We start from the raw sequence: 27,211 nt of genomic DNA on the forward strand, positions 1-27,211 counted from the left end.
AACTCATGAACTTTCTTAGTATTCCCTCTTCACTGTGATTTGCTTGGGAGAGGCAAGTAGATGCTACAGAAGTTTTATGGATGAGATACCTGTGCCCAGCTCAGCTTGATTTATTTCCAATTGTCTTCAGGCTAGTGAGGAGGAAGGCCAAGCATTGTTCCTATTGTTCTGCATACAAATTCTATTCTAACAATAGATATATGTGTCTCCCTCATCCCCAAGCCTCCTAAAAATAAGATTATGTTTTGCGCATTAATCTCAACAAATTGTGTTCTGCTTTGGCCAGGAAAACAAGAGCTATCGCTTTTATGGTGCCAGAGCTCAAGAGAAGTAACAACACAAACATGCAAGGTCAATAAAATGCACTTTTTATTCTGTATCAATGAAAATATAGCCACATGTAAGTAAAGACGTGTGGAAAAAAAAAAATCAACATTGATCCTCCCTGAAGAAGTACAGTTCATTGTGCTAAAACCCATAATCCTTTGGGTTAGAAACAGTTGTCTGCCAATGCTTTAAAGTGACCCACATTTTCCTTGTTGAATTTTAGCAAACAGAAAAGTGCAACAAGAAACTTGCTACAGATTAACCGATTTCAATCGACCACACCTGGCAATGTCCAAAAGTGACAGCATAGTCACGTTTAACCAACGTGTTCCCACGCGTTCCTCTTCGGCAGTCTCGCGAGTGGTCAAGGGAGCATCCACTCTGTATGAACTGAGGTGTGATTTTCAGTAGAAAGATGGTCCTTCCTTGATGTAATTCATGATCGCTTTGCAGATTTCAGATACGGTAGCAGAGGTGCATTCCTTTTATAGCTGTTCAGTTGCAAACGCTTTATTTATTTTTTTTTCTCTAGGTTTTCATAAGCTTCCTGCTGTCAAAATACAGTTATCAATTGCTTTTGTAGAAATAATCCTGAAAGGCAGAGGCATTTAAAATCCCCCCCAAATCCTCAGTATATTAACAATAGCAAAAAAGATAGCTGGGCTGTTCAAAAATATCATCAGTAACATGAATGCCATTTGCATTGGCTAGTGTACAAAGAGCAGCAAGTAGTAACAAAAGAAGCATTATCCGAGCAATAACCCTTCCCCCCAATTTCTCCCTTGCAAAAAAAGAGTTTTCCCAAAATATTTTTCCTCCCCACAGTCCAGTGTCTGTGAATCACATACATTCAAAAGCCGCAGTTACTCTGAAATCAGTTTTTCCAATATGAGGTTTTAAAACCAGTTGTTTTGCCCACTTTCTGCATGAGGGTCGCACAAATGTGATTATACCAGCTGGTGCTTTTTCAGCTAATGGGACACCTTGAAATTTGAAATCAAAACTAAGGACCTCCAGGTAAAAAGGAGGCTTTAAAGCCTGTTACACTTTGCTTGGGAAGAAATTCTTGCTAATGTTAGCGGAACAATTCGCAGAAACCAGTTATTAGCGTTGCAGGATCATCCCTGTCAGGTGCTCAGGGGTACAGAGCGAGATGTCGCAGCACGAGCGGGTCAGCGAGCCCTGGGCTGGTGAGACAAGGCTGCCTGCTCCCAGGGAAAGGAAAAAAAAAAAATGCATATTGGCCACGTAGCTGCATTTCAGCAGAGAAAAAGAGAAGGCAGGTTATGCCTCGGTTGGGCGCTCGACACAGACCGTGTGGGTACCTTGCAGGGCAGGCTGGGGTGGTTTTTTAGGTTCAGCCTCTCTCTGTGCAGGCTTGTATAGCAGCTCCTGGCTCAGTTTAGTTTTCAATTGTGATTTGGGGTGAGGGGGGGAAAGCCTGGGAAAAAAGCTAGAAAAATAGTACAGCGTTTTGACTGTAATGAGGTCCTCTGTGAGGACGATGTGTTCAGAAAAATCTCCACCTGCCACTAATTGTGAATACTGGAGCATGCTGTTACAAGATTACTTCATCAGACCCCGCTGGGGAGCTGGGAGTGCACAGAGACTACGCAAGACCATGCCCACCCCTCAAGCCCTTTTCCTCCTATATTCCCCAGATTTTTCTTCCTTTAAGAGCCTAGGATGACTAGTTGCCTTAAGGTGAGTGGGAACTCATAAGCATTTCAAAGGGATGGGGGAGGCAGGGGAGGAATCCTAAAACCCATGCCGAAACTCCTGTGGCCATCACGGAGCCAGGACTTCCCCCTTCAAAGCCTGGTCTGGTGTGCGGGCTCCACTTCATGAAGTCCTGCGCAAGCTGCTCCTTCCCTGCATGATGCTCTGCTCCACTGCAGGTGTGAACAGACATGAGGAAACACAGGACTCAAAAGTTGAGCACGTCAGCCCATGTCTGAATCACTAATGCTTGGATACAGGCATGGCAGGGAAGGATCCAGAGTCTCACAGTACCTGGTGCAAAACCTCCAGCCTTTGTCATCATCTCTCTCTGTGGTACCAATAACTTTATTTTTACCTGTGCTTCTCCCCAGAGAGTGTTTGCACAGCTTACGTACGTACCTGGCTTGTACCAGGATATTCTAGACAGTCATTAATTTTGAGCAGTTACTTTGGGTGGAAATTACTGACAGTTCAGACACTGAGAATAAGTAATTTGGATTCAAATATGTATTAATTAAAAAGTGCCCTTTCCCTGATCTGTTCAGCTGATTCTTATGGCAATTTACCTTGCTGCCCCAACCTTCAAACACAACCTCTATATTTCTGCCTGCATTTGGCATGCAGAGTTTTGTAGGGCATGAAATCTTGGACCCATTTGCATTGGACAATGGCCTGAAATTAAAATTCTGGTACCCTCAGCTCTCAGTTTTGAGAAGGCTCAGCCCACGCTGGAACTCACTCTCCTGGTCCTTATGCGAGAACTGGGTTAGAGTATAGAAACTAATGGAAAGATTGCCACTGACCTTAATAAGAACATTTACACAGAATGCTTGAGGTCTGAAAACATTTACCTTCAAAACGGAGAACACAATTTAGATCTGCTGAGACGCTTTACTGAACCACTTGGTCACTGGCTGGTATTTAAGCAGGACATGAACAAATCAGACCTAACTACAATGCCTATTAGCATATTATTTCTTCTGAACACAAATAGCAAAACAGATCATTATCTCATTAAATCTGCTGATGCAACATTACTTAATCAATCATCCCATTTCGACAAGTTGCTAGCCTAATAATCTAGGCAGGAAAAAAAGAAGTCAAGGAAGGGAAGGAAGCAAAAGTGAAAGAGAAAAAGGAAGAAAGAAAAGAAAGAAAAAGAAAAGGAAGGAAGGAAGGAAGGAAGGAAGGAAGGAAGGAAGGAAGGAAGGGAGGGATAAGCAAGGAGGGAAAACACTGCTTTTCATTGTGGAAAATATTCTGCTTCTTATTACGCAGCTTTCAAAACACGCAGAAATTAACAGAAGATACGCAGCTACATCTGCATGTAAAAGCCCCAGCCAGGTGCTATATGCATAACAACAGTAAATAAGTATGCAAAGTTTATGAAGCATATCATGTCCTAACTCATGTGACAACGGTTTGCAGTACTAATGGGATTTTGTTACATAAACTGTGCTCGTAAGGCCTTGGAGCTTTAGACAGTTAGCAAGTGTATTTTTACTACTGGGATGTTTTCCTTAATATGAATAATGAATCATTGTCGCCACTGCATGCCCGCAAGCTTCAGGTGAGGGCTCCCACATCCCTTACAGGGCCACAGCTTTTTTAAAGAGCAATCAGTGACAAGTAAGGAAGGGAACAAACCAGTCCTACGAGAAATACTGCAGTATCAGCTCTAGGAGCATCTTTGACTCACTGTGAAGCTACTGGCGGGGGAAATACATTGAGGATAGTTGTGAAATTTTTCCATGCTAGTAAAATAGTGCTAACTGTTGCCTTTGGGGAAGCATGTTTTGCATGCAAGTTTGCTGGGAAAGGTGATGAGCCAGTTCTGCACTCCACAGACACAAGCCTTATTTTTCCCTTGTCTGAATACAGGCTTTTACTGGGACAGTTGAAAGGTACATTTACAGAGTTGCTTTGCACTTTAACACTAACGAGCTTTTTCGCTGGTATCAATAAATTCACCCGCTTGCATGTTTAGCATTCCTTTGGCATGCATTGCCAGATAAATCCTTTATTGTCTTTCTGGTAGCTTGCCCGATTCCCAGAAGGCAGATTTTTAAAACCCAAATCCTGCCTTATTGCTAGCTACTGCCTCTCCCACTCGATAAATTGAATTTACCACTTGACAGTATTATGCAGTTGGTGGCACTCAGCCCTTCCTTTAAGTCAAGAAAGGGAATCTACAGAGCACAAATGGGCAGTAGGAAGAGTTGGGAGGTGCCATTGCATCCTTGCATCCACGGTCCTTTCCTAAGCGCCACACTGTGGGAGAATCCTGAAGAACAAAAACCCTTCTGTTATTGATTTCAGGAGAAGGACGTTCACACTGATGTACCGATGACCCCAAAGCGATGAGCTCTGAACACACAGTGAGTGCAATGGGGATTGTTAGTATTCAAAAGCTACATTTAAGCTACTAGTTTAGGTGACATTTCAGCTCTGTAGTTTTTAAGTACCACCTGACTTTGCTTGTTTGCAATGCCAGGACTCCTAATTATACCTAAAAAAAAAAAATAAAAAGGAATCTGTTGCCAAACAGCATTTGATGATACAAGTGAAGAAAGCAGTAATTAATCCTGCAGGGACAACAGAGGACTAATTAGAAGCAGAGCACAAATTTTGTTTTGCTTTAGGAAAAAAAACAACTTCTTCCATGAGAGCTTGGGCAAGACACTCAATTTACAAACCGAACTGTGACCTCCAACTACTGGTCCTGGCAGCAGCCCTGAATGCAACTGGATTCCCATCCGATCAGCCAGAAAGCGCAGTGTATCACACCACTCCTCACCTGCTTTCAATGCGCTATACACCTCCTCTCCTGCCCCACCAGCAGGAGGAGGTAGACACCAGCACAGAAGGGTTTTTTTTTCTAGGACAACAAAGTGGTGACAGAGAAAAGAGGTGCAACAACTCAGGAAATTCTTCTGAAACCAAGCCCAGGGTAGGAAAGCACCTGCATGTCCTGGCATGCCACACACGGAAATGCTGAGCAGAGCCCTAGGGTCTGTTCAAGGAAATGAAGAGGACTTCTACTAGCACAACATGGCATCAAAGTGCCACCGGTGGTGAAGTTCACCTAAGGTGTAACTGGAGGAGGAAACCAGAGGATATGGTCAAACATGGCTGGACAGAGGGTGATGCTGGTGTCTCACTTGAGTTCCCCTTCTCAAACTGGCTCATTAAAAAACGTAAACTCTCCAATCCCTGCTATTCTATGGAACACTCTATCGTTCAAGATTTTCCAAGGATCCATAAATAAAATAAAAATTAAGGTTTGTTTAATAAAATAATGCACTGAGATAGCATAAGCTTTGGCCTCTTATTCCTGATTTAGTTGGAGACTTGCTGCTAAGCCACAGATTGGAAAGGATTTTTTAAGTAACCCCGTGAAGGATATGGAGGAGGTTATGGGGTTTGGAAAAATAGCTTTTCAGTTAAACCTAATGGGGCCAGGTGTAAACCTTGCAATGTGCCTAGAAAAACAGGGAATAAGACTGGGAATGGGGCTGGGGCAGCCTCTAGGGATGTACACGGGCCCCATGGACGTACCCAGACCCTTTGGACAAGTCCAGGCCATTTCAGCAATGGCGTCCACACACTGACAGTGAGAGGTGCAGGGTGAATCCAAAGGGGTGATAATCACCTCCAGATCCAGCCACTAATGAGAAACCCACTTGCCGCTGCCCTTCACGTGTTTTCTATAGCCTTGGATGTGCATGTCTGCCAGTGCAACATTGAACACCAGCTCAAATGCTATTGATTTTTTGACGGCGTTTTCAGACACCGTACTCACCTTTCACTGGCCTGGGGAAGGGGCTGGAAGAAGGAGTGGGTGTTGCTGATGCATCTGTATTAGCCCACTGCTTCCAGAAACTACATGGTCACCGAGACTTTTCTCTCAGTGTTTGGCATCAAGTGTGGATGTTAGCTGAAGCCCAGTGAAGGGCTCGATTTATTTATTTGCTGTAGTTTCAGAATACGCCAAATTTCTCTGCTGTCTGCTTGATGAATATCAGCTCTTAAGAAATATTTGTTATCTTGAAAACTGGCACCACGCTCCTCAGTACGGTATTTAAATCGAAACCCAGAAAATAATGGAACATAACTAAGAACTTCAAATTTTACCTCCTCTCTGTTTGGGCTATTAAAATCTACAGAATCACCAAAAGATAAAACAACATAGCTCGGAAGGGACCTTTCGAAATCTTTTTGGTCTAACCCCCTTGCTCAAAGCAGGGCCAACTTCAAATATAGGGTCCATACACTGTGATGCTACACAGTTTGGATATTATATGCCCCCTTCTGACAGGTCTTTGGCAAGCTGTAAGAGTTTTGGCTCTCTTGAAGTCAACATTTTCTCCTAAGGGCATCTATATTTGAGTATCCTCTAATGGCCCTTCCCTGTCCCACAGTTGTCACTCCAGAAAGGGCTGCCAGCCTCATCCTTAAATGCCACCTGAAGGAAAGAGGAGCCTGCCAACTTCCAAATAAATAAATTATGAAGACACAAACAGCCACTACGCACAGAGTAGTAAGTATGGACTTCAGTGGAATATTGTCACCATTTTTGGACACCATTCTTTATACCCTTTCTTTGCCCTCTCCTCCCACTGCACACCACAGAGCCAGAGCTCTGCTTGGTGTGGGCAATCGCCTGACCATCGGTCACTCTCCATCTACCTTGGAAGCTCTTCACTACTATTTTTCCCTTTGTTGGACACTTTCAAGCCTCGGCCTCTTTCCACCGCATGACACAGCTCCGCAATAAGACTCCTGACATTCTCAATATCCCAGAGCAGCTAAAGATCCCGCACAGGTGGAAGTCCTTCACTGTCCAAAAAGCGACCGGTGATTTCCCCAGTGCCTTGGCGTTGTGCATCATGATGAAGAACATCTCAACTGCTAAAACTCCCTGGACTATCCTGCTATGGCGTTGGGGTAAAAAAGTTAAAAACCTGATCACCGCAGGCCAAGAGCTGAGCATCTGAGTGTCTTTATGGAGCTCTCATTAGCAGTTTAGGATCTGAAGACTTTGTTTCTGGCTGCATGCCGAGACGTTTCAATGTTCCCTGTACTGTTAGTCACCTGTATGAAAGTGCTTCTGTGCTGCAAAGATGGTAAGTGGTCCCTTTTACACAAACGAGATCAGGCTGGGAGCTTGAGTTATGGGTTGGATTCACTTCATTTACCCTCTAGCAGTCTACAAATCAAGTGTCTAATCTAAAGTCGTTACTCTACAGTAAATGATGAGAGACTGGCACCTCCAGAGCACAATTTATCCCACCTGCCTGAAAGACCTGTCTTAAACAGGCCGGATCTGAGTCCCCATTCCAAATGTGTAGGAATTTGCAGGCAAGTAGAAACATACTCTGACACTGCTCGGTCAGAACTGAGCCTGCTCTGAACCAGCTAACGCACAGTCATGTCACTGGGAGGGGCTGGGGGGGGGTGGGCTGAGCCCAACCAAATACAAAATCCTTTTAATTAAGGCTAATTGATGTATTCGTGGCAGACAGCCAGATACAGAGTCGGCGCACACCAATAGTCTCAGACTGTGGGCCAAGCAAGCTTACATCTCCAAGCAGAAAATAATGAAGAAATGCACTTATCTTCTTTATAGACAATGGACAAAAATGTTTGTGAGAATATTGCCCCAGACGCCTGGTTCCCACTGCCTTGCATCAGGAGGCTGATTAACATAACATAATAAATTAATATAACTTTTTTATCGAGGCCTGGTCAAGCCCTTTTTGAATGCTTCTATAATTTGAGTATTCAAAATCAATATATGCCTTCTTGTCCCACTGTGCAATACAAGGTCAATTTTCTGTGTGACTAAATGCACCCTCAGTACGGATGATTTTATTTTGTTTCTCGTTTGTTAGGTATCACAAGGCTGATCTTTGCACAATATTCTTTATGACAGTAAGAAAATTTGCTGCTTTTCTGCCAGGAATAATGTGGACTGCTTGTCTATTTTAGCTTCATGCAGAACTTTGCTTTAAGAATGTATTTGTTTTGAAATACACTATAACATACTAAAAGCAACAAAACACATAAAGATCATGTTATCCATTTGTACAAAAAAAAAAAAAAAAGGGAGAAAAATATAAAAACTATTCCCAGATGTGGAAATCTAACTGGATCAAACTTTTCCTCCCTGTAGGCTCCAAGGGGAAGCACTGCTCTGGTGGCACAGACACAGGTGAAGGGCTGGGGCCATACAGGAAAAACTACAGTGTCAACTTTTCTGTTTCCTTCCTTAAATTCTCTGAAGGAAATCAGTGCAGATCCAGAAGTGCGAAGAAAAAATGCAAACTACAGCTGTTCAGTGCTCACAGCTCCCACTGCAGCTCAGGACGGGAGAGTCAGAGAGCCCAGGCTGCCATGGAGAGATGCCTTTCTCCAAAGGAATCCCGCTCCTCAAACCCTCTCTAACAAGTATGTTAGCAGCAAGACTATAGAGCAATATAGATCCTTTAGACCTGAAGATACGTGTTAACACGGGAGCTTCTGGTACAAAAAAAGAATGAAAAAAGCCTTTACATAAAGCCTATTAAAAAAAACAGTAACAAAACCTGGTAAAACTCTCTTCTGTAGGAAAATGGTATTTGAACGCTGTTTCTAAGAAATGGGCATCACTTTGATGCCACCCGACTTAGGAAAAAAATATTTATTTCAACAATCAATCTGTCCAAGTCTGACATCAAAAAAATGTAGGTTTGTGTTTTCTAAATGCTCAAAATCCAAGTACAAAAGTGTCAATTCACTATAATATATGCCTCTACCTCCTCACTCCCTAATTCCATATTAAACCCTTGACTTTTTATTTTCCCTTCCAGTTCAGGACATCTTTTTCCCCCAAAAGCCTCCAAGCTATTTCATGAGCACAACATCTGTTTTCTGACCCATGCAAATAATGACGTCTGTAGAACGGTCTCAGTTACTTCCAGAGCGACTGCTCACAGCTTCTAAATAGTACAACGTTATTTCTGCAGCTGCCACTTCTCTAAAATTTTCTGGGATCCAAAATACACTTTAAGGTCCAATATGATCATCAGATTCAACCTTCAGTTCACACCTGTGTAACAGAGTTGCTTTCCATGTGGTGGTAAATGAAGACTGAATTTGAATCTAGCAATGAGCCCAAACTTCGGTGCCAGCAGCATCGAGTCCCTATAGTTGTGCTACTTCCGCAGAACAGGGAAAAGAAAAATCAGCAAAGCTTAAGTTTGTCACTTCCAGAGTCAGCTCTGCTCTAACCCCCGTCCCCTGGCAAAGACAGAAAGATGGAAAAAAGGATTTACAAATACAAATTCAGAAGAACCGAATCTTCACCACAATTGATTTTTTTCAGTTATTATCCTGAAGTGCTGTTCTATCTCGTGTATGTAATATTACACAAAAGCTATTAAAAGTACTCTAGTTCATTTGCTTTGGAAAGTGTTTACTTTTCTGTACACGTTTTATTTCTACTCCAAAAGTCCAGAAAGATAAAATCCACTTGTGTGCAGGTGAAATGCTTTGAACACACAAAGCACAAGGTAAGTGCTAAGAATGCTGTTACCAGCACATGGCAGGAACACCTGTATGGGGATACAGCTCTTAAAGGAAAGGAAAGCATGCAGCCAAGAGAGCTCCCTCCACACGGCAGGTCGCTACTTGAGCACTGACTTAGGTGGAAGAGACACGTTTGTGTCCTTATTGCACTTATAACTATAGGTGTTTGCTTTCAGTCACGCCTGAACTACAAGACTATGACTCGTGCCTCTTTAACAGAAAAGGAATGCCCCGGTCAGCAGCACGCTCGATCGCATCATGCACAACCGCGAGGCGATGGGAAAGCTGAACCACTGCCCCGGTAACAACTCCATGAAACAACATGTAACGCTCCCATCACAAAATTTTGGAGGCAAAGTACTTCGGAATTGTACAAGCCAAATTTTCAGAGCGATAGCCACTAGAGTCAATACTGCAAATTGGGCCTCCAACTGCACCCCCAGCACACAGGGCTTGGGATAGCCCGCCTGTAGGCTGCAAGATACCCATCACGCTAACTGCCTCGTACAAGGTACAAGCTGGTACCGCTGAACTTGCAATGGACAATATTGGAACATCAGAGTTAAAACAGCACCAGAAGTGGACCCGGAAACACCATAGTTGGTTCAAGAACTTGGGATTTTACACTACTTATAGCTTTTAGCCACTACACTTTTTAAAACCACTTGAGTTGCATTTGAACTGTAATAGACGTTCGGGGCTCAAATAATTTTCAAGGTTAGATTAATCCTGTTACATGTTCTCTCATTGCAAAGTGGCACGAAGTTACACCTGACTTGCAAGATAAACCTAAATAGAGATCCCTTTGCATGCCATGCAGTTCTATCTAGAATTAATATCAGTTACAGAGAAAGAAAATAAGTCCTTCACAAAGGCAGAGGAACGCCATTAAGGCTAAAGCTTTCTAACAGTCACCCCCATTACCCCGCTAGCTCTTTTGCAGCGTTACGTCGTGGCAGATTCATTCATTCAAGGAATTTTACCAAAACCTGGCCCCTGACAGCCTGCATGACTTGGGTATTCACCGCGCAGCTCTTGATGGTTGCTGTGTGTCTGTCCTAACCAGCAATCCAAGTCAGGCAGGAACAGACGTATCTTCAAAGCTTGGCACTTAAGTGGTACCCACAAGGTCTGTACATACTCCAGTAGCCTGCAGCAACCCTGTAATTCCCTAATCCCATAGCGCCCAGATTCCTTCAGAGTCCCAGGGAAGGGTTTAGAGCAGGACCTTGAAGGTCCTGCTGTTTTGCGAGTGCAGTTTGTTCTTGCAGCCCAAAGCATGGTTGCAGAGTTACAGATTAGCACTTGTGTTCCAACAGCAGCCGCACAATACAGCTGCTGCAAGTTTTGACAGCGGCAATTGCAGCTGCGGAAAACTGTAATGGGCGGGCAGCCTAACCACCAAACTTTGGGAAGAGTTGTCCCTTTCGGTGACTTTTTATGCTTCCTTTTTCTTTTTTTTTTTTTTTTGTCTATGATTTCCTAAAGAAAGGAACTGGAGAAGGGGCGGAAACAGGCCAGAAAGAAACAGCAAATGAGAAAGACCATCATCTCCCAAAAAGCCTCCATGAATTGACACAACAGAAGCAATGGCTTCTTTGGCTTTCTTATGAACTTTTTGGGGTTTATGGGTTTGGATTTCACAGTAGAAGAGATGTTCACCCTAAGAAGCAAGTTCCTAATTGCCACTACTGCAAAAACTGTTTTGCAGTATTGGGGTTTTTGTTTGGGGTTTTTGTTTTGTTTTGTTTTGTTTTTTAGCTTTTCAGGAAGTGATTTAGTTTACTTTAGATTCAAAATGTTAAGTAATGGAACCGGTACTGGTGTCTGGTAAGGATGCCCAGTAATTATAAATATGTCTTTTATTTACCTGATTGATAGTGATGCTTTGTGGTACGTACGTGTTTTACTCCAGGCACTTTTGAAAACATGGGATCTTGATGCAAGAGGCCATTTAAGTGTGGAGAAGAAATCCTTCTCTGAAGGGGCCATGGCACTCTGCTGGGCTGGCCTCAAGCTGTACTGGTTAACAGCTCTGAAGCTGCCATGGCCATTTCTGCTGTGCATCACCTGTGTCTGGATTCTCAACCAGTGCAAACAGAGAGGCAAAAAACCCCACCACACTCAGATGCTAGACCCAGGCAGAGTCCAAAATCTCATCTCCAAACAGGAGAACAAACAGGATCCAGTGCAAGAGCCTGCCCTGCTGCAGCCCTGTGAAGCCAGCAGCGCTGCATGGAGGGTGATGCTCCAGCCTAGGCGACAGAGGTGAGGTCTGAGTATGGTTCAAGACTGGGAGATGCTGATAGGAGACAGCTAAGAGGAAGGTCGGAGCATCCGACACAGACTTAAGGGCCTTAGTACACATGGCTGTGTGGGCACTGCAAGCCTGCTCTTGAAGCATGCCCCGCCATGCACCAAAACCTTCCACAAGTCCAACGCAAGAGCAGCGGGCAGCGCCCTAGGGAGGACTTCACCTCCCCAACACACCCACCACTCTCCCACCCAAACAGTATCATCCAGGTGGCTTAGACTAAGGGGAATTTCATCCTGACTGGTTATTTTCTCTTCTTCTCAGAAGTAGTTGCAGACTGATAAATGTCCTCAGAAAAGAGAGTAGAGGGGGATTTAACTACAGCCTTTTAACTTCAGGCTTTCAAACCTCCTCACATGGCTCCCACGTAGCTGAATTACAATTGTTCTCTCCTTTGCTCAGACCTCGTGCAAAGCCTTTCTGCCAGAGGCATTGTGGGGGGGACAGCGAGAGAGCAACCTCAGCCCTGCAAAAACGAGACATCCTAATGAAGATACTGACAGAACCGGACACCATCGCTGAGTGCTACAAAGAGAATATACATAATTTTACTCTAACAGTTCAGTAAAAATGGCATCAGTAAAAGGAGGCTTTCAAGAAAGAAGTTACCCCCAAACACACAGGGAGTGCAGCTGAGAGGGTTTCTGTTAGTTTCGTTTTGTTATATAAATCACCATTATTATTTCTTACTTACGATGTTAAAAGAGCAGGAGGATACTTGAAATAAAAGGCTGTGCATGCACAATACCCACACGAGTAAATTCCAGTGATCCACCCCAGCACCGGACACGGTGCCCTTCCCTGGCCACTGAGCTGAGCCCTCCCTTTAGGAGGAGTAGGGGAATTCATCACCAAATATACAACATACTGTAATGGAATGATACCAGGAAACAATACTAATTGGAGTCTGAACGTGTCCTCCATGTGGTCACGTTAATCTACTGTTTAACTCGGCAGAAAAGACAGTGAGGAAATAAAAGCTCAATTCACCCAGCCTGAGATCAAAACTTTCATGGCAATATTGGCAGGTTAGACCCTGATTCTTTAAATAGTACATTGCCTTTGTTAAACAAAAGTCATTCTTTTATTACATAATAGAGATTATAAATAAATGTAAAGTGTGCATGCAGTCAACTGCATATTATACAAGCAATATCTATGTTAATAATTGTTTTCTTTGGCAGGCCAGAATCCAGCTGGACATGCAATATTTACATATCAAAATCCTTGGTGTGTTCAAGTCATATTGGATGCAAGTGAAAATATATATGTATATATATTTACCGTATACACACACACATATATATGTATAAAGGTATATATACACCTCTGCATATATACTGTATACATATATACACATAGGTATATGCTAAAAGTGGATTTCATCTTTTTCTGATTCAGGTGATGCAGGCCTTGAAACACTAAAAATATCCTGACAGGGTATCTGGGAGGGGCGCTGGGGTGATAAGTGAGACTCGGGGGAAGAGATCTGGGGTACGTTCTTTTCGGACAATATTTTTAAAATTTCTGCCACCTGCTTCTCAAGGGCAGCCATCCTGCTGCTTAGCAGCTGGATATCTTCTTTGAGTTCGTGCTTGACTTCCTGCAGCGTGGTTTGTAAGGCCTGCTCAGGAATAGGGTAGAAAGGATGCCTAGCATCAGCCTGAATGGGGCTGTGCTCCAGGGGGCTGCGAGTCTCACCAGCTTTATCCAAGCGAAGGTCACTTTTTGTTATTCCACTGTCACAAGAGTCTGTTTTCCTCAGTGGGTTTTTATTTACACCGTTCTCCGAGTCATTGCACTTGGGGTCATCGGACAGCAAGCCCATGGACTCTGCCTTTGTGACGTTGTTCCAGTCCTCCTTCTTCTCCTCGTGGGTCCCCATCGTGTTCTTCAGTCGAAGCCACCCCTTCCCGTTCCCGTTTTTCATCCGCATGGGACTGTTTACCTTCAGACATTTTTGGTCTCCATTTCCATTTGGCTTGAGCTCCATTGCATCCCTGTTGTTCTGCTTCACGGCCTCACTGGTTTTCATGTAAGCCAGGGATGCCTGGATGGGGGTGATCTGAGACACGGTGACCACGCTGGTGCCTGTGATGGAGGCCCCGTTCTGCACGCTCCGGCTTTCCACCTGAAGCTGGTTCCTTTCTGGATCGATGTGGGTTGAGCCTTGGTTACGCATCTCCTTTTGCTGTTTGAATTTCTGGAAGAGTTTCCGCACAGGATGGTCCACAGGGATGCTCAGCGTCACCTCGTTCTTCTGGCGCAGGCGCTCCTCTTCTTCCTTCTTGACATCGCTGATTTTCCGGAAAATGATCTATGGGTGATAAACCCACAACAGAGTCAGTATCCAAAGGACATTGCATACAGCGAACGTTACCGGGAGATGGGGAAACAGTATTGAGAGAACAGCCATTTCTCCTCACTTTCTACCTTAATTTCTTGTAGTGAATTCAAATGGAGCTGATCAAGACACAGTAACCTCCGATATATGCCACTGCATATACAGGGTACAAATATATACATACACACTTTCTTAAAAGTATAGATTAAAAGTAGGTTTCACCTTTATTTTTGATGCAGAAGATAGAGCCTTAAAGAATGAAAAACATCCAAACACCAAGAGAAGAAAAGAAACTGAATAAAGAGAAGAAAGAAAGAGACCAAGAACCCAAATGCTGATACCCACCTACCCATTACTCACAGTCATACCTGCTTCGTCACTATCCTTTGTAGAGATCAAAAGGAAACAGTAATTCAGTGGAGACTACACAGCTGTAAGTTTAATTCAATGTACGTACCCTTCCAGAGACTGGAAAATCCAAATGTGCTCAATACTTTTTAGCTCTCCTTATTGCTAGTTTTGTAGGAGTGGCTGGAGGGTGCAATTAGGTTCCCTATGTGCCGTGTTGCATGGCTTCACACAGCAACACAAGCTTTTCCTGCATAGTTTACATGTCTAATATGTGTGGGTGCACTGGGAGCACCGTGGAGAAGCACCCTAACATGGGTGTGTGATTATAAAACACAGAAATATCCACCCTTTTGTGATGACATTTAATACTGCAGGTATTTCACCCTGCAGCATCTCTCAGGCCTCTACAGAAAAAGGAATCTGAGCCTCAAGCTGTTGAAGGATCCACAGAGTAAAAACTTTTCTGTTGACTTTATGCATATTACTCATATGAATTATTTTATTTTTGTAGGTTCATCCAGTTTTCCTGAATGTGGGACTGAGGCAGGATAGGAAAACACCGGTTCTCTGGTGCTCTGGATCACAACACTAAAGTGAAAAGCAGCACGTGCTTAAATGCAAATACGGACCGTGTAGGGATAAGTGTTGGTAAGAAAAGTAAAAGAAAGACCCTGCAACACAAACAAAACCCTGTGACAGTCAGATGTAGGTTTTGAAGTATCCATATTTCAGTATCTATTTATTTTTTATAAAAAGGCTTCTCATGCCTGTCCATATTTGCAAAGAAATAGTTGCTTTCAAGCCTAACATATTTAGAAGTCGGCAGAAGAGCGCTACAATGGCTACAACTCCTTCCCTGTATGAATCTGGGATGAGCTGGACTTCAAAGCTTCGTTAGAGAGCTTTCAAACTCAGTAAATATATCCTTGTGTGCTGCTGATAGATGCAGCTGCTTATAATAATTTGGAAAGTTAACGAGTTTATTAGAAGCCTAGTTTAACAAACAAACAAACAAAAAAAACCCACAACAAACCAAGAGAGAAACATGGAAGATACTTTCATCTGACTCCTCTGACCTAGATGCAGCAACACACAAGACTCATGTGGAAGCTCCCCTTCATTAGCACCTACCCTCATGGAGCAACTCTCTCACTCTCTTTCAGACAAGCCACTGGGGAGAGCAAATAAATGCAAGAGAAGTTGCCCTTGTTTCAAAATTAAGTAATTACATTTAATTGAAGCCATGCTTTCTCAATGAGGATTTGGAAGGTGGGTTATGTTGTTTTGCTTGTGCCTTTCTTTCCCTGGGGGACAGCATGGCACCTCTGGCAGATGACGCAATGCTGAAAGCAACCAGCTGCAAGGATGTGTGTCCCCAAAATGTGTCTCAGAGAAGATGGCCGGTTCCTCCGCTGCTCTCCCCGAGTGGCTGTGCTGCTCTTCCCTCTGCTGTGCCAGGCCAGAGTGGCTGGGTCCCTGAAAACATCTGGAGTGAGGAAAACATCCTCTACCCAATGTTTCCCTGCTCTGTGGCCATGACCCTATTTCACAGCTTGAGCACCCTCCTCTTCTCCAGACAGCTTCTGCCTGGCAGGTGGTGGCCGGAGGCAGCCAGGGACGCTGCAAGGCAGGCAGCTGCCTGCAGCCTGGCAGGGGCTTGCAGCGCTCCCGTGTCCAGTGAACGCACAGTCGGGAGAGGCATGAGGTGACTTTGATAACTTCTGTCCCACCAGCTGTTTGTAAAGACCAGAGTGATAACAACAAAGACTACAGCACCAGCTTTTTATATTCTCTCCAAACACTTTTATGCTTTACTGAAAACTACCCTCATCTCCCTTTTCTTCCACCAGCCTGCTCTTGTTATTTCATTTCCCTCTTTTCTTCTCTCAGTTCAAAACTTCTCCAGACAGAGGTTATCTCCCTGCACAGAATGTAATTACCCGTGACTGCTGGTGCTGCCTTCTGCAGAAGAAAAGCCAAGACTTTGCTAATTTGACACCGCCTGTACCTCACACTCCTGAAGTGAGACCTTCTGAAAGCCAAGAAATCACTATGGGCTTTTTTTTTCCCCGAGACCCACTTGTGCAGAAGCCACTTGGATGAGTCGAGCCCAGCAGCACAGGCGTCTGGCCCTGGGCGCTGCTGTGCCTCAGCATGGGGCCAGTGCTTTGGGGGAAGCTGAATGCGTCCCTGCTGCAGGAATGAGCAGCCGAGGTGACAAATGCCATCAGATTTGCAGTGCAAATCTGCTCCAACCAAGTGAGAACAGGGACCCAGTAACCACTTACAGGCATGGGCTTTCTCCCCCACTTTATGCCCACGCAGTGGAGAAGACACACTCACAAAGTCCTCCTGTCACCTCCCCAGGAGGAGATGTTCCTTCAGCCTCTTGCAGGATGCAGGCAGGAGCCTGGCAGAGCTCTTCAATAAATCCTTTCCTCTTTCTCTGCTTGGGAGAGAAAGTGCTACACCCTGGAACAATTATGGGCAGCTCCTTTGAAGAAGCAAGCCTGCTGCACTCTGAATTAGCGCAGAAAATGACATGGGACTCAGAAATCCAGGGGCTAGCTGAGAGTCAAGAATTCAGGACTGATCTACCATGGTGGACCCGTATTTCCAAGGGAGCAAAGGTGGGCTCTGCACTGTCCCTCCCCTTGGGTTTCTCATGAAACCTGGATGTGTTCACAGCTATTTGCTATCTTCTTTTCTGGTCTGAAATGCACAACCGTGCAAACCCTCATATCTCATCTGGCACTGTGAGATTATGGCACTTTGGAGACCAGGGCTTGGTCCTCATTCACCCACTGAACTACTCTGTCACCACAAGGAAACAATTTCACCCCTGCATCACCCCGCGCAGATTGTTCCCTCTTCAGGACATCCACCCTCAAGTACACCTAGCACAGCAGGGATGTAGTCTTGGTCAGGACTACTCGCTATCACTAGAATATGTACAAGTAAAAGAAAAGAAAGATCCTCTTACACAGACAAAGAACTGGGGGAAAAATGAGATGTGAATTCTATCAGTAAAAGTTGTTTCTCATTACCAAATTTTTCCATATTAGGAATTTTTTCATGTGCTTGGATTTAATCCACTTCCACAGTGGTTTAACCTAAGCCAGAATAGGATTAAATGTGTTTACATGGAGACTTAATTGTATTAATGTCTAATAACTATAACTGGCTATTTTTCTCTATAAATAAGAACAGAAAAGCACCTCATGCAATCTGACATTCCTCAGAAAATTGGGTGAGGCTTATTTTGAAATCTTAAATTGGATGAGCTACCTCAGTTGTCCCTGACCCTTTTCAGAGAGGTTACACATAAGCCTGTCCAAATGTGTGTCCCAAGAACAGACATAAACTCCAAAGGAGTTAATCAGAAGAAACTGAATTAACTGTGTGTTCAGCACATCTCAAGCAGTAAAGAGCCATATCCCTGTCTCACAGCAAGTGCTAAATTCATTAATGTGATGGAGATTCAGTATATATCCCTTGCGGATGGGATTGTGAAAGACTGCCCCATGTGACACAAACCCTGTTTCATGAGACCAGGTTCCTGTTTTTCTTGCTTTTAATGTATTTATTGTGGGAAGGAGGGAGAATGGAGGTGACGTTAACTATTGAGCTGGCAAAGGTTAAGCAGAAGTTAACTGATGGCCAGCCCTGGGAACTGAAGTATTTGGGTTATCTACAAGGCAGGCACAAAGGAGACAACAGTAGCTTGAGGTTCCCCATTCGTTCTTAACCCCAACCTCCTTTCCCGCCCCTCCGTACCAAGAGGTAACTCGCCGTGACTGCGAACTCAGCCCATCACCACTTCCAAAGAGGGACCTGACCGAAGGTACTGGCAGGGAGTACATCACTTCTGGAGCAGCTCCTGTGAGGTGACAGCTTGTATAACTGAACCCAAAGCCAAGCGCAGAGGAGGGCAGCAGCAATGAGAAGTCAGGGAGCCAGCTCAAGGCTGACACACACACAAGTTCTCCCATCTACTGTTGAATTAATCAGTAAAGCTGTGGCCTTTCCAGATGCTTTCAAATGCATCCCTCGTATGCTGTCTTTTTTTTGCACCAGTACTGTGAAAATCATCCCTCCACAACCTTGCTCCATTCACAAAGACCCCTTGATAAGTGACTTCAAGAAAGGTACATGAATGGATTGAGGAACTGGTAAAAGTCTTGAAGAATTACAGTAAGTTCATAAAAGTGGCAAATATTTGACCGGAGATCATCCTGTCCCATTCCTAGGACATCTCATGCTGGCTTTAGTGGCGTTCAATTCACGCCTGACCCTCACCACACAAATTCACAGAAACATATAATTGTATAGCAAAAGGGCACACAGTTGCCATGGTGACGAATACAGTGGGTGTGCACTGAGTGAGAGAAAGGGAAAGCCACACAAGGCCATCAATGTAAAGACTTTCACAGTGACTAACAAACTTTGGGTGCCCAAGCTGTGGCGTCCGACAGACATGGCTGATGGGTGAGGGATGCTGGAGTCCTGCAGCAAGGGGGAGACCCTGTCCTGGCTTGACTCAGCTCATTGTGCATTTCTGCAGTGCCAAAAACTGGAACAGACAGCAAACACAACATTTCAGTCCCCACAGCTATATACACCGATGTAGGGCAGAAGGAGGAGCCCTGCCATGAGGCTGGACTGGGGCCGCAATCAGTAACTGACAGGTCACACTCATTAATGCACAGGCTAGGCTGAAGTGGGTGGTGGTCATCTCTCAAAAATTTGTTCCAGAGGTAACTGTCTTGTCTATATTAATGTCTTGTAGAAGCCCCATCTCCCTCGCGTCTGGTTACTCATAATCCAATGTATTTGTCCAGATCCCTGTATTTTTATACCCATTTAATATAGGAACACCCTAGAAGGCACCTTAATTCAATATTGTTGCCCTGCAGACACCGTTCCCCTCCCCAGCAGCATTGAAAATGAGATCAGTGAAACGATCCAGGTTAATAAATTTGAAGAAATAAATAGGTTGGTTTTTTTTTTTTTAACCTGGACCACGCCAGTGACCCATCTGACAGCACAGACCCACAGCTGTACTGGAAAACACTGCAGAAGGAGTGAGTGGGATGAGTGGATGGACTGAGTAGTAACCTTCCAAGCTGGCTGCAGCCATAGAGGCAGCGTGTTAGGGAAACGCATCATCCCTCGGACCACACCGAAGAGCTGGTGGCTCCCAGCTCATTTGCAGCTGTCAGAGCAGAGCAGCTCCTTCACCAACTTTCAGATCTCACCAGAGGGATTTGATCTGTTTCACGTCCTACGGGAATGTTTAATTCCCATAAAAAGGGTAAGTGTCCTCACAAGGTGTGTTGGTCTTGGCATCCTTTCATATAGGTCCTTTTCTGGAAACAGGAGAGCTGTCTTCCATTGCCTCCTTGGCCTGAAATGATTCAAGCTTAGCTGAAGATGGCAAATGGATTTTAAAGTTTTTGATCATATAAACAGTATCAGAAAAATACTGCAGTCACATACACCTCATTTTCTTTGGGAACAATGCTAAAAAACACCCAGCAAATACAACTGAAAATAATCACAAAAGCTTAATTCATGCCCAAGCTGCACAACATAAAACAAACTTCTGTAAAGGCGTTTGCAAAAAATATTAATTTTCACATCTCAGAGCGCACTGTAGAAAACTAATTGCCATTTTTCTCATGCTAATGAGGGAGGCAAATTTGTGTCAGATCCAGGATTTAGACACAGGATACCCCAACCCACGCGTGCTATTTTTCTGCTTCTGAGAACAAACTGGAAAATACACCCGATTCTGAGAGCGCAGACACTCAGAACAGGGTTCACCTACAGAAGCCTGCGTCTGCATCTGAACACATCCTCCAGGAGTCCTGCACAGCCGAGGGAGAGAAAAAGGCACTTGGAGGGAGTGAGTCATTTCACCTGCAGCTAGATGTTAAAACAGGTCAGACAAGCTGTACCCTGAAACGCCTGTTTGCCTCCTGTGCCTATGCAGGGAGCTTTGTGCATGTCGCTTGGAAGCAGACACTCTCCACGTGATGGTGGGTAAGAAGTACCCAAACCCCTGCCTCTAGCAGTGCGAATGTCAGGGTTTGGTGCAGATCGTGTAAAAAGCCTTCCCATAAAGCTTTTCTGTGTGTGCATGTGTAGTATACCCTTCATCTGATGCTATTTTTATACACACACACACACACACACATCCCCCAGCATGCTGGGGTATTGCCAGTTCCCGGCTGGGATGCATTCCCCATCCAGCCTCAGAGACCAGCCAGTCCTTCCAGATAAACACTATTATTTTAAAAGCTCCGGAGGGAGGACGAGTGACTGCATAGAAGACCATGCCAGACTGATGGGTCCAAGTCAGAGCTTGGGAAAAAACAGACTTCTGTTTGCATGGAGCAATGAGAGGAACCACTAATAGGGAAGCCAAAGCCCTCCTGTTCTTACCCTGCTCCCACAGAAAATCCTCCAGCAGTTGGTGGGGAATTGAACCGATCTACCTATAGCTCCTAGGAAACTGGAGTCCACCTGGGATGGCTGTGGCTGCTCGTGTACTACCACCCTTTTGCGTCGCAAATGTCATGTCACTCCCAGGTGTTGCGGGACAGATCCTGCTCAGATCTCTCTCCCTGTTGGCGCTATGCGCTGCAAAGGGCTGTTAACAACCAGCAAACCCTTCCCAGGCCCTTCCCATTGATGTGCTCAGGTGAGTCTAGGTTGCTTCATCCCTCACTCTGAGGACTAGCCCGCTCTAGGAGCCTTCAGTTGTCAAAAGCTGTCAAAAAAAGTTGTCTGGGACCCCCTTTTTTTGATATTCTGAAGGCTAGGCCAGTCAGGCCCAATTTCTCATGTGTAACCTTTGGTAAACAGGCTTGCTCCAAAACTGAAATGTTTTTTAAACCTAGTCAGGTCACAGAGAACATGATTCGCTGTTAATACTTGTATGTGAAAATGTTTTACTTCTTATTTTTTCAGATATTAAATAATTTTTTTAATTAGCTTTCAAGATGTTAACAAATCTTCCTTTTAACTTACATAAATTAATGGGAACATCAAGCCAAGCAAGACCAGCAAACACCAGCAAAGGGCCAGCAAGGAGCCCTGGCTCTTATCCACCTTCCATTAACAGCTTTTCGGTATGGCTCATGCATGAGAGCAGCCTCCGACCGTGGTGCCCAGCACTGGCAGGAGTCTCTGCAACTGAGAAGCGCGGGTCAAAAGCCCTTTACCCAATATGACAGCGACCAGAAACCTGGCAGAAAAGGAAAGGAGCTGAAGCCACAAAAAGCAAAAGCCAACAGAGACTGAAGCCAGGGTATCTCCTTCCAAATGCAAACTGCATTTAGGCTGCTTTACCTAATTTACTCCTGTAGATCTCCATGTCCTCTTAGCTCACTTTATTAATCTGCACTCTGAGGATGCAGAATAGATGGCCTGAAATGATGGCTTTATTGTTCTTCTGCTCTGTACACGCCTCAGATAGCTTTACTTTGATGTGAAATTCAGCCTCAAAACCAAATTGCTCTAACAACTGTTTTAATTGCTCTCCAGTAAATTCTCCTTAATCCTCCTGTCCCAGGAACTGTTTTGTGTTAAACCATTGCTCCATCTGCGTGTGGGAAAGGAAGCGCTGTCCTTGGCTGAGCAGTGAAAACGACTGACTGCTGAGCAATTAGTTAATCTCCGGGATAGGAATGTTTCACTAAACAGTCTTTCATGCTGCATTTTGGAGGAAAAGAAGATTTTTGTAGGTTAGTTTGCCGACTGGTTGAAAGAAACAGTAAATAATAGCCTTTCTGCAAATTTCCATTGATCCTGACTTCACAGACACAAAAGCAAAAGCTCGCTACCAAGCACATTTTATTTTTTGCTTTGGAGAAACTGTATTCATGTAGTTTCCTCCTAAGCGATTATAGAATTGACTTATAAAACATGTGAAGATTTCCAATCCGAGTAACAAAGTGATGTCACTTCAAGGAAAGGGATAATTATTTCCATTATGTTGAAAATGCCCTTTTAAGGGAAATTTAATGGCATTTTATGTGCAAGAAAGGGGTTAATCCATTCATCATGACTTAAGAAAGATCCGTGTCCCTCAAGTTGCTCATCTAAAGAAAAAGCGGGGCACGTAGGGAGGGAGATACCCTTCAGAAGAACCCAATAACAGCCAATAACTGATTTCCCAGAGCCCAGAACTTCCATCACCTTGTTCCTGCTTGCTCTGTGTTTTAGAAATTGGTTACTGTAGGTCGAACTTTAATCTGGTTCCATTTCGTGTTTGCAATCAATTTGCACGGCCCCTGACTACTCTTGCAGAGAGACATCTGTGCATGCTGGCAGTCAATTAGGCTGATCTGCTTTTGCGAACAAGCATGCATATTAAGAGAGTGGTTGAGGGTTTGCCCCATCTACTTCATACTTGGTATGGATCTGAAGTCATCCTGTTTTACTTTAAAACATGTCTGGATTGAAGAAGAAAGAGAAGAGAAGCAGGCAGAGATCCAAGTCACATTTGTCACATCCCGAGAGCATCATGGCCCAGCACATACAGCACCAGGCTGGGATTCAGGAGGATGGATTATTCTGCTGGCCTGACCTTTGGCCAAGTGGGAAGTCTTGTGCAAATCACACTGTCTCTTCATGTCTCCATCTCTGCCAGTGTAAGAGAGGATAGTAACGCTGCCCTCATTTCTGCAATTAATTGGAAATCCCTCTATCGCTGCTAGCTATTTACAACTGCGAGACCAAGATCCATGGCTGATTGCAGAGAGAAGCCACTGTTCTGGCCTATTGCCAAAACTGAGACACTTCATTAAAAAAAACAGCCATAAAAAACCGCATAGGTGTACTGAGGATTTCAACTCAAGATTAAGGGCCCACGGCTCTGCTGCATCTGAGACATTTAGGGCAGTGCACAACGGATGTACAAAGCTGCATAAAGTCCTTTCCTGATGCTCTGATACATCAGTCAAACCTTGATTAAGCATAGCATTGAAACCTACTTTGCAAGGAAGGATCAGTCAAATCACTCAGCTTGACTGATGGGTACTGATTCTTCAAAATAGCGTGATTACATGTTAAACTAAGCATGTGCTGAGCTAAGGAGTCAGACTGCCAAAAGAAACGCCAAAGCCTCCTACTCTGTTAGCACAATTGGACACATTTACACCAACCACAGGCGTTTTTTGAGAGCAGCTCAGTCTCCTGACTCAGGAGCTCTTCCGTTCTTCCAGTCGCCCTGACCTGAGCACCTCCTGCCCATACGTTTGGCACTTACAGACGCCTCCTTCTCTTTGTACCCTATGGGAAACCAATGCATGGGTTTTCCGCTGCTGCAGGCTTACACCTGATGCCTGCTGGGCTCCATGTTTCTGCTTGGAAAGGGATGCTGAAGAAAGGCACTGTGCACCTTCACAAGTGGGGAGCTTTGCAGTGGTTTTTAAACAAGACTCTGTAATTGAAGCCGATCACTTCTTTTGTTGCTTTGCCCTCACTTTTTTCTGTTTTCTTTGCTTTAATCAAACAGCAGATGCCTCAGCATGTTGCAGAACAGCCAGATTCAGACCTGCTTCTCCAATACTGTCAAAGACAGCAAAAGGCATCTTCTACATACAAAGTTATTTTAAACAATAACCCAGCAAGGCCACTTTATTTATGATTTATGGTATTTTTCAACCATGGCCCATTGCTGGTTGGCCTAGTTCAGGATCAGTGTCTTGCAGACAGGAATATTGATGTATGTGGCCTCAGAAGAGCCTGAACTGTGATCACGATCCAAAGAGACACAGTTCTTCCTACGCAGGCAATGAAACCCAGCTTTAGCCTCCCAATTCCTTTTTAGGACCCTAAATCTTATACTGAACTCAATACAAAGACAAAATTGGACTGGGGATCCGAAATACTTTTTGAATCAGGGCCTAAGTTGTTTTCTGTATACAACACAGAGATGGTTAAACACGGGGAAATTGAGCAGACAGCAATTTTGTGATAACTGTTGCAGTGTAACTATTACTGAGTAATGTCTCATGGGGACCTTTGTTCCCTCTCACTGGTTAGGTTTATCCACTTAGGGATTTTAAACTCATGCCTTCCTTTACTCCATAACAACTCTTTCATGTAAACAAGTCTAGCCTGGGTTGGTCATTTGGTGAGTGAGCAAACTAAATGGTTTTTCCTGTTCTCTGCCTCTTTCTAGCAATCTCTCCTTGCAGATGTGCTCTCTGTGGAGAGTATCAAGTACTCATCTCTCCTTCTTGTTCTCATTCTCCTTCCTCTTCCCCTTCTCCTTCTCTTTCTCCTTTCCCTTCCTCTTCCCTTTCCCCTTCCCCTTCTCCTCACGCCCCCTTCCCCTTCTCTTCCTCACTGAAGCAGTTATGAGAGGGTACAAAGGACAAGGGAGGTATTTCTCCTACTTCTTTGCCTGGTACTGGGGCAGAGCGAAGACCAGATTTCTAACACTGTTCCTGGACTTTCTTTCCTTTCATCTTGCAGATGTTTCTTGCTCTGTATAGCACAGAACTCCTGCAGGAAGGGAAGCTGAGGTTCTTATAAGGACTGTGGTGGATTTCCAGACGCTGGGAAAAAGGAGCCCTTCAGAAGGCTAAAAACCCAAGCTTGGCAGACCCAAGATCTTCCACTGGATCTGGAGGAGATCCCCAGCAAAACGGCCTCCACCGACCGCAACAAAACCATGCCATGACTATTAGGACTCCACGCAGACATAAATAGCTGGTGACACATACCACCAAGTGTTGCACTTAGACCATGTTGCCACCACCAAGCCTGTCAGCACATCACCATTAGGAACTTCAGGTGTTGAAGGGAGCTTCCCATTGCCTTCTAGCCCAGCTGTGGGTGGCATGCTCACTGCGAGACAGTACCCCTTCAACAGGACAGTTTCCAGCTAGATCAGGCAGGTCTGGTCCTTGAAAACTTTTATCGGTCACTGGATCAATATCTGCTATTGGCATTGGCCTAATGAATGTCATTAGGCCAATGCACTCTCAATCAAGTGCCAAGCGGCACTGTCAATTGATTCAGGCTTTGCTGTGGTGCAGAGGAGTTACGGTCTGTGCATTTTATTACAGATGATTTAAAAAAGAAACTCCTTAAAGAAAGCAGTCTTTGCTTTCCCCGGTGCAGTATCTGTGTGCATAGAGTGATATGCTCCTGAGCATAATAGAGAAAGACAGTTCAAAGCCTCCAGATGACAGCGGGGTGGTTTGAGCTTGGGGCAGACTGCAGAAATGGTGTTCTCTGGGATGGGGAAAAGTGCCCAAAGACTTTTCAAGCTGCTCTTCAGCCTGATTTAACTTGGAACAGAAAATCAATCATCAATAATAATATGCGGTGCTAATCTACTACTCTTCTTTCCCTGTATCGGAGAAAGCAGGATTCATGTTGCTGCCTCTTGACAGATGCCAAAACCAGGGCACAGAGAGGTCACATATCACTTGCTCAGGGTCACTGAGCTGCTTAGGGGATAAATGAGGGATGGAACAAAGGTTTCCAGCCCAGAGCCCCCTTAGTAGGAAAAGCCATACTGCAAAAAGATTAAATATATAAAGAGCTATATTAAAGGAAAATCAAATTATTAACATAATAATGGAGTTTCTCTTCACTACTGTCCAGTCTGGGAAGTGTAGGCCTGGATTTCAAATAGTTGGAAGGGCTCAACTGTAATTGCAGTTAATTGCTGAAATTAAGTCCAGACCAGGACAGCTTTAGTGCTGTTCAGGCTTGTGCTGGAAGAGAGGTGGGGAGGTGGGCAGAACTGTCTCTGTATATTTAGCAAAAATTTTCAGAAGGTCTTGTTACACTCCAACGAAAAATGTGGAAAAACTTATTTGGGTTCTGGCCAGCCTGACTTGTGACAGACCCAGGATTTTTGCATATCCCTAACACAAAGCCACACAGAACATGGGCCCAGAGGATTTGCAGAATTAGTGTTTTGTTCTCTGTTTTTTTGCCTCTTATGGATTTCTGTCTGAAGACCAAACGGTCTCAATAAATGCCTAAAAGAGACTCTCCATTTACAAAGTAATACATGAGCAAAAGAATTGCAAATTGTTCCCAAAATGAATTATTCTCTCTTCTCTACTTTAACTGGAAATTTAAATTAATTGGAATCATTATGTTTGGTTTTTTTCCTTAAATATTACTGTACCAGACTGTAAAGTGCCTGAAATTTAATCTCACGTCTTCAGACCTGAAAAAGCATTTTGCAACTGAAAGCTTGTTGTTTTTTTCCAGCTCTATCAAGTGGTCTAACAAAAGATAACACTCCTGCTATCAGCCTTGCTTCTGACATAACGACATTCTATCTGGCTTTCAGAAACTTTGGTTTTATATGGAATGTGCTACCAGCTACTCTGTTTGTCCACTTTATAATTTTCAAGGTTTCATTAATTTATTGAAAAGCTTTTATAACAGGAGCTTCAATAAAAACAATGCACTTCCAGTGCCATGTGATGTAGAACACCATCAGTTTTGTTTGTGGTGAGTCAGAAATGAAGAAATAATTTTAACGGTCCGAACATATGAACAATGGACCCAAACAAAAGGGACAATGGGCAGGAAGAGCC

At 44.2% G+C, this 27,211-nt stretch overlaps 1 protein-coding gene across 2 annotated transcripts in view; it reads right to left on the minus strand.

Annotated features, from left to right (window-relative positions):
* Positions 1-347: 347 nt before the first annotated feature.
* KCNH5 (potassium voltage-gated channel subfamily H member 5) overlaps positions 348-27,211 on the minus strand; it is a 176,372-nt gene continuing 149,508 nt past the window's right edge. For both annotated transcript variants that reach the window (XM_074583717.1, XM_074583718.1), the window contains one exon: positions 348-14,249. In XM_074583717.1, coding sequence (XP_074439818.1) covers positions 13,302-14,249 — 948 coding nt within the window. In that variant the 3' untranslated portion in view covers positions 348-13,301. The remainder of the gene's footprint in view (positions 14,250-27,211) is intronic.

This window comes from Larus michahellis, chromosome 4 (assembly GCF_964199755.1).
Source record: "Larus michahellis chromosome 4, bLarMic1.1, whole genome shotgun sequence".
NCBI lineage: Eukaryota > Metazoa > Chordata > Aves > Charadriiformes > Laridae > Larus > Larus michahellis.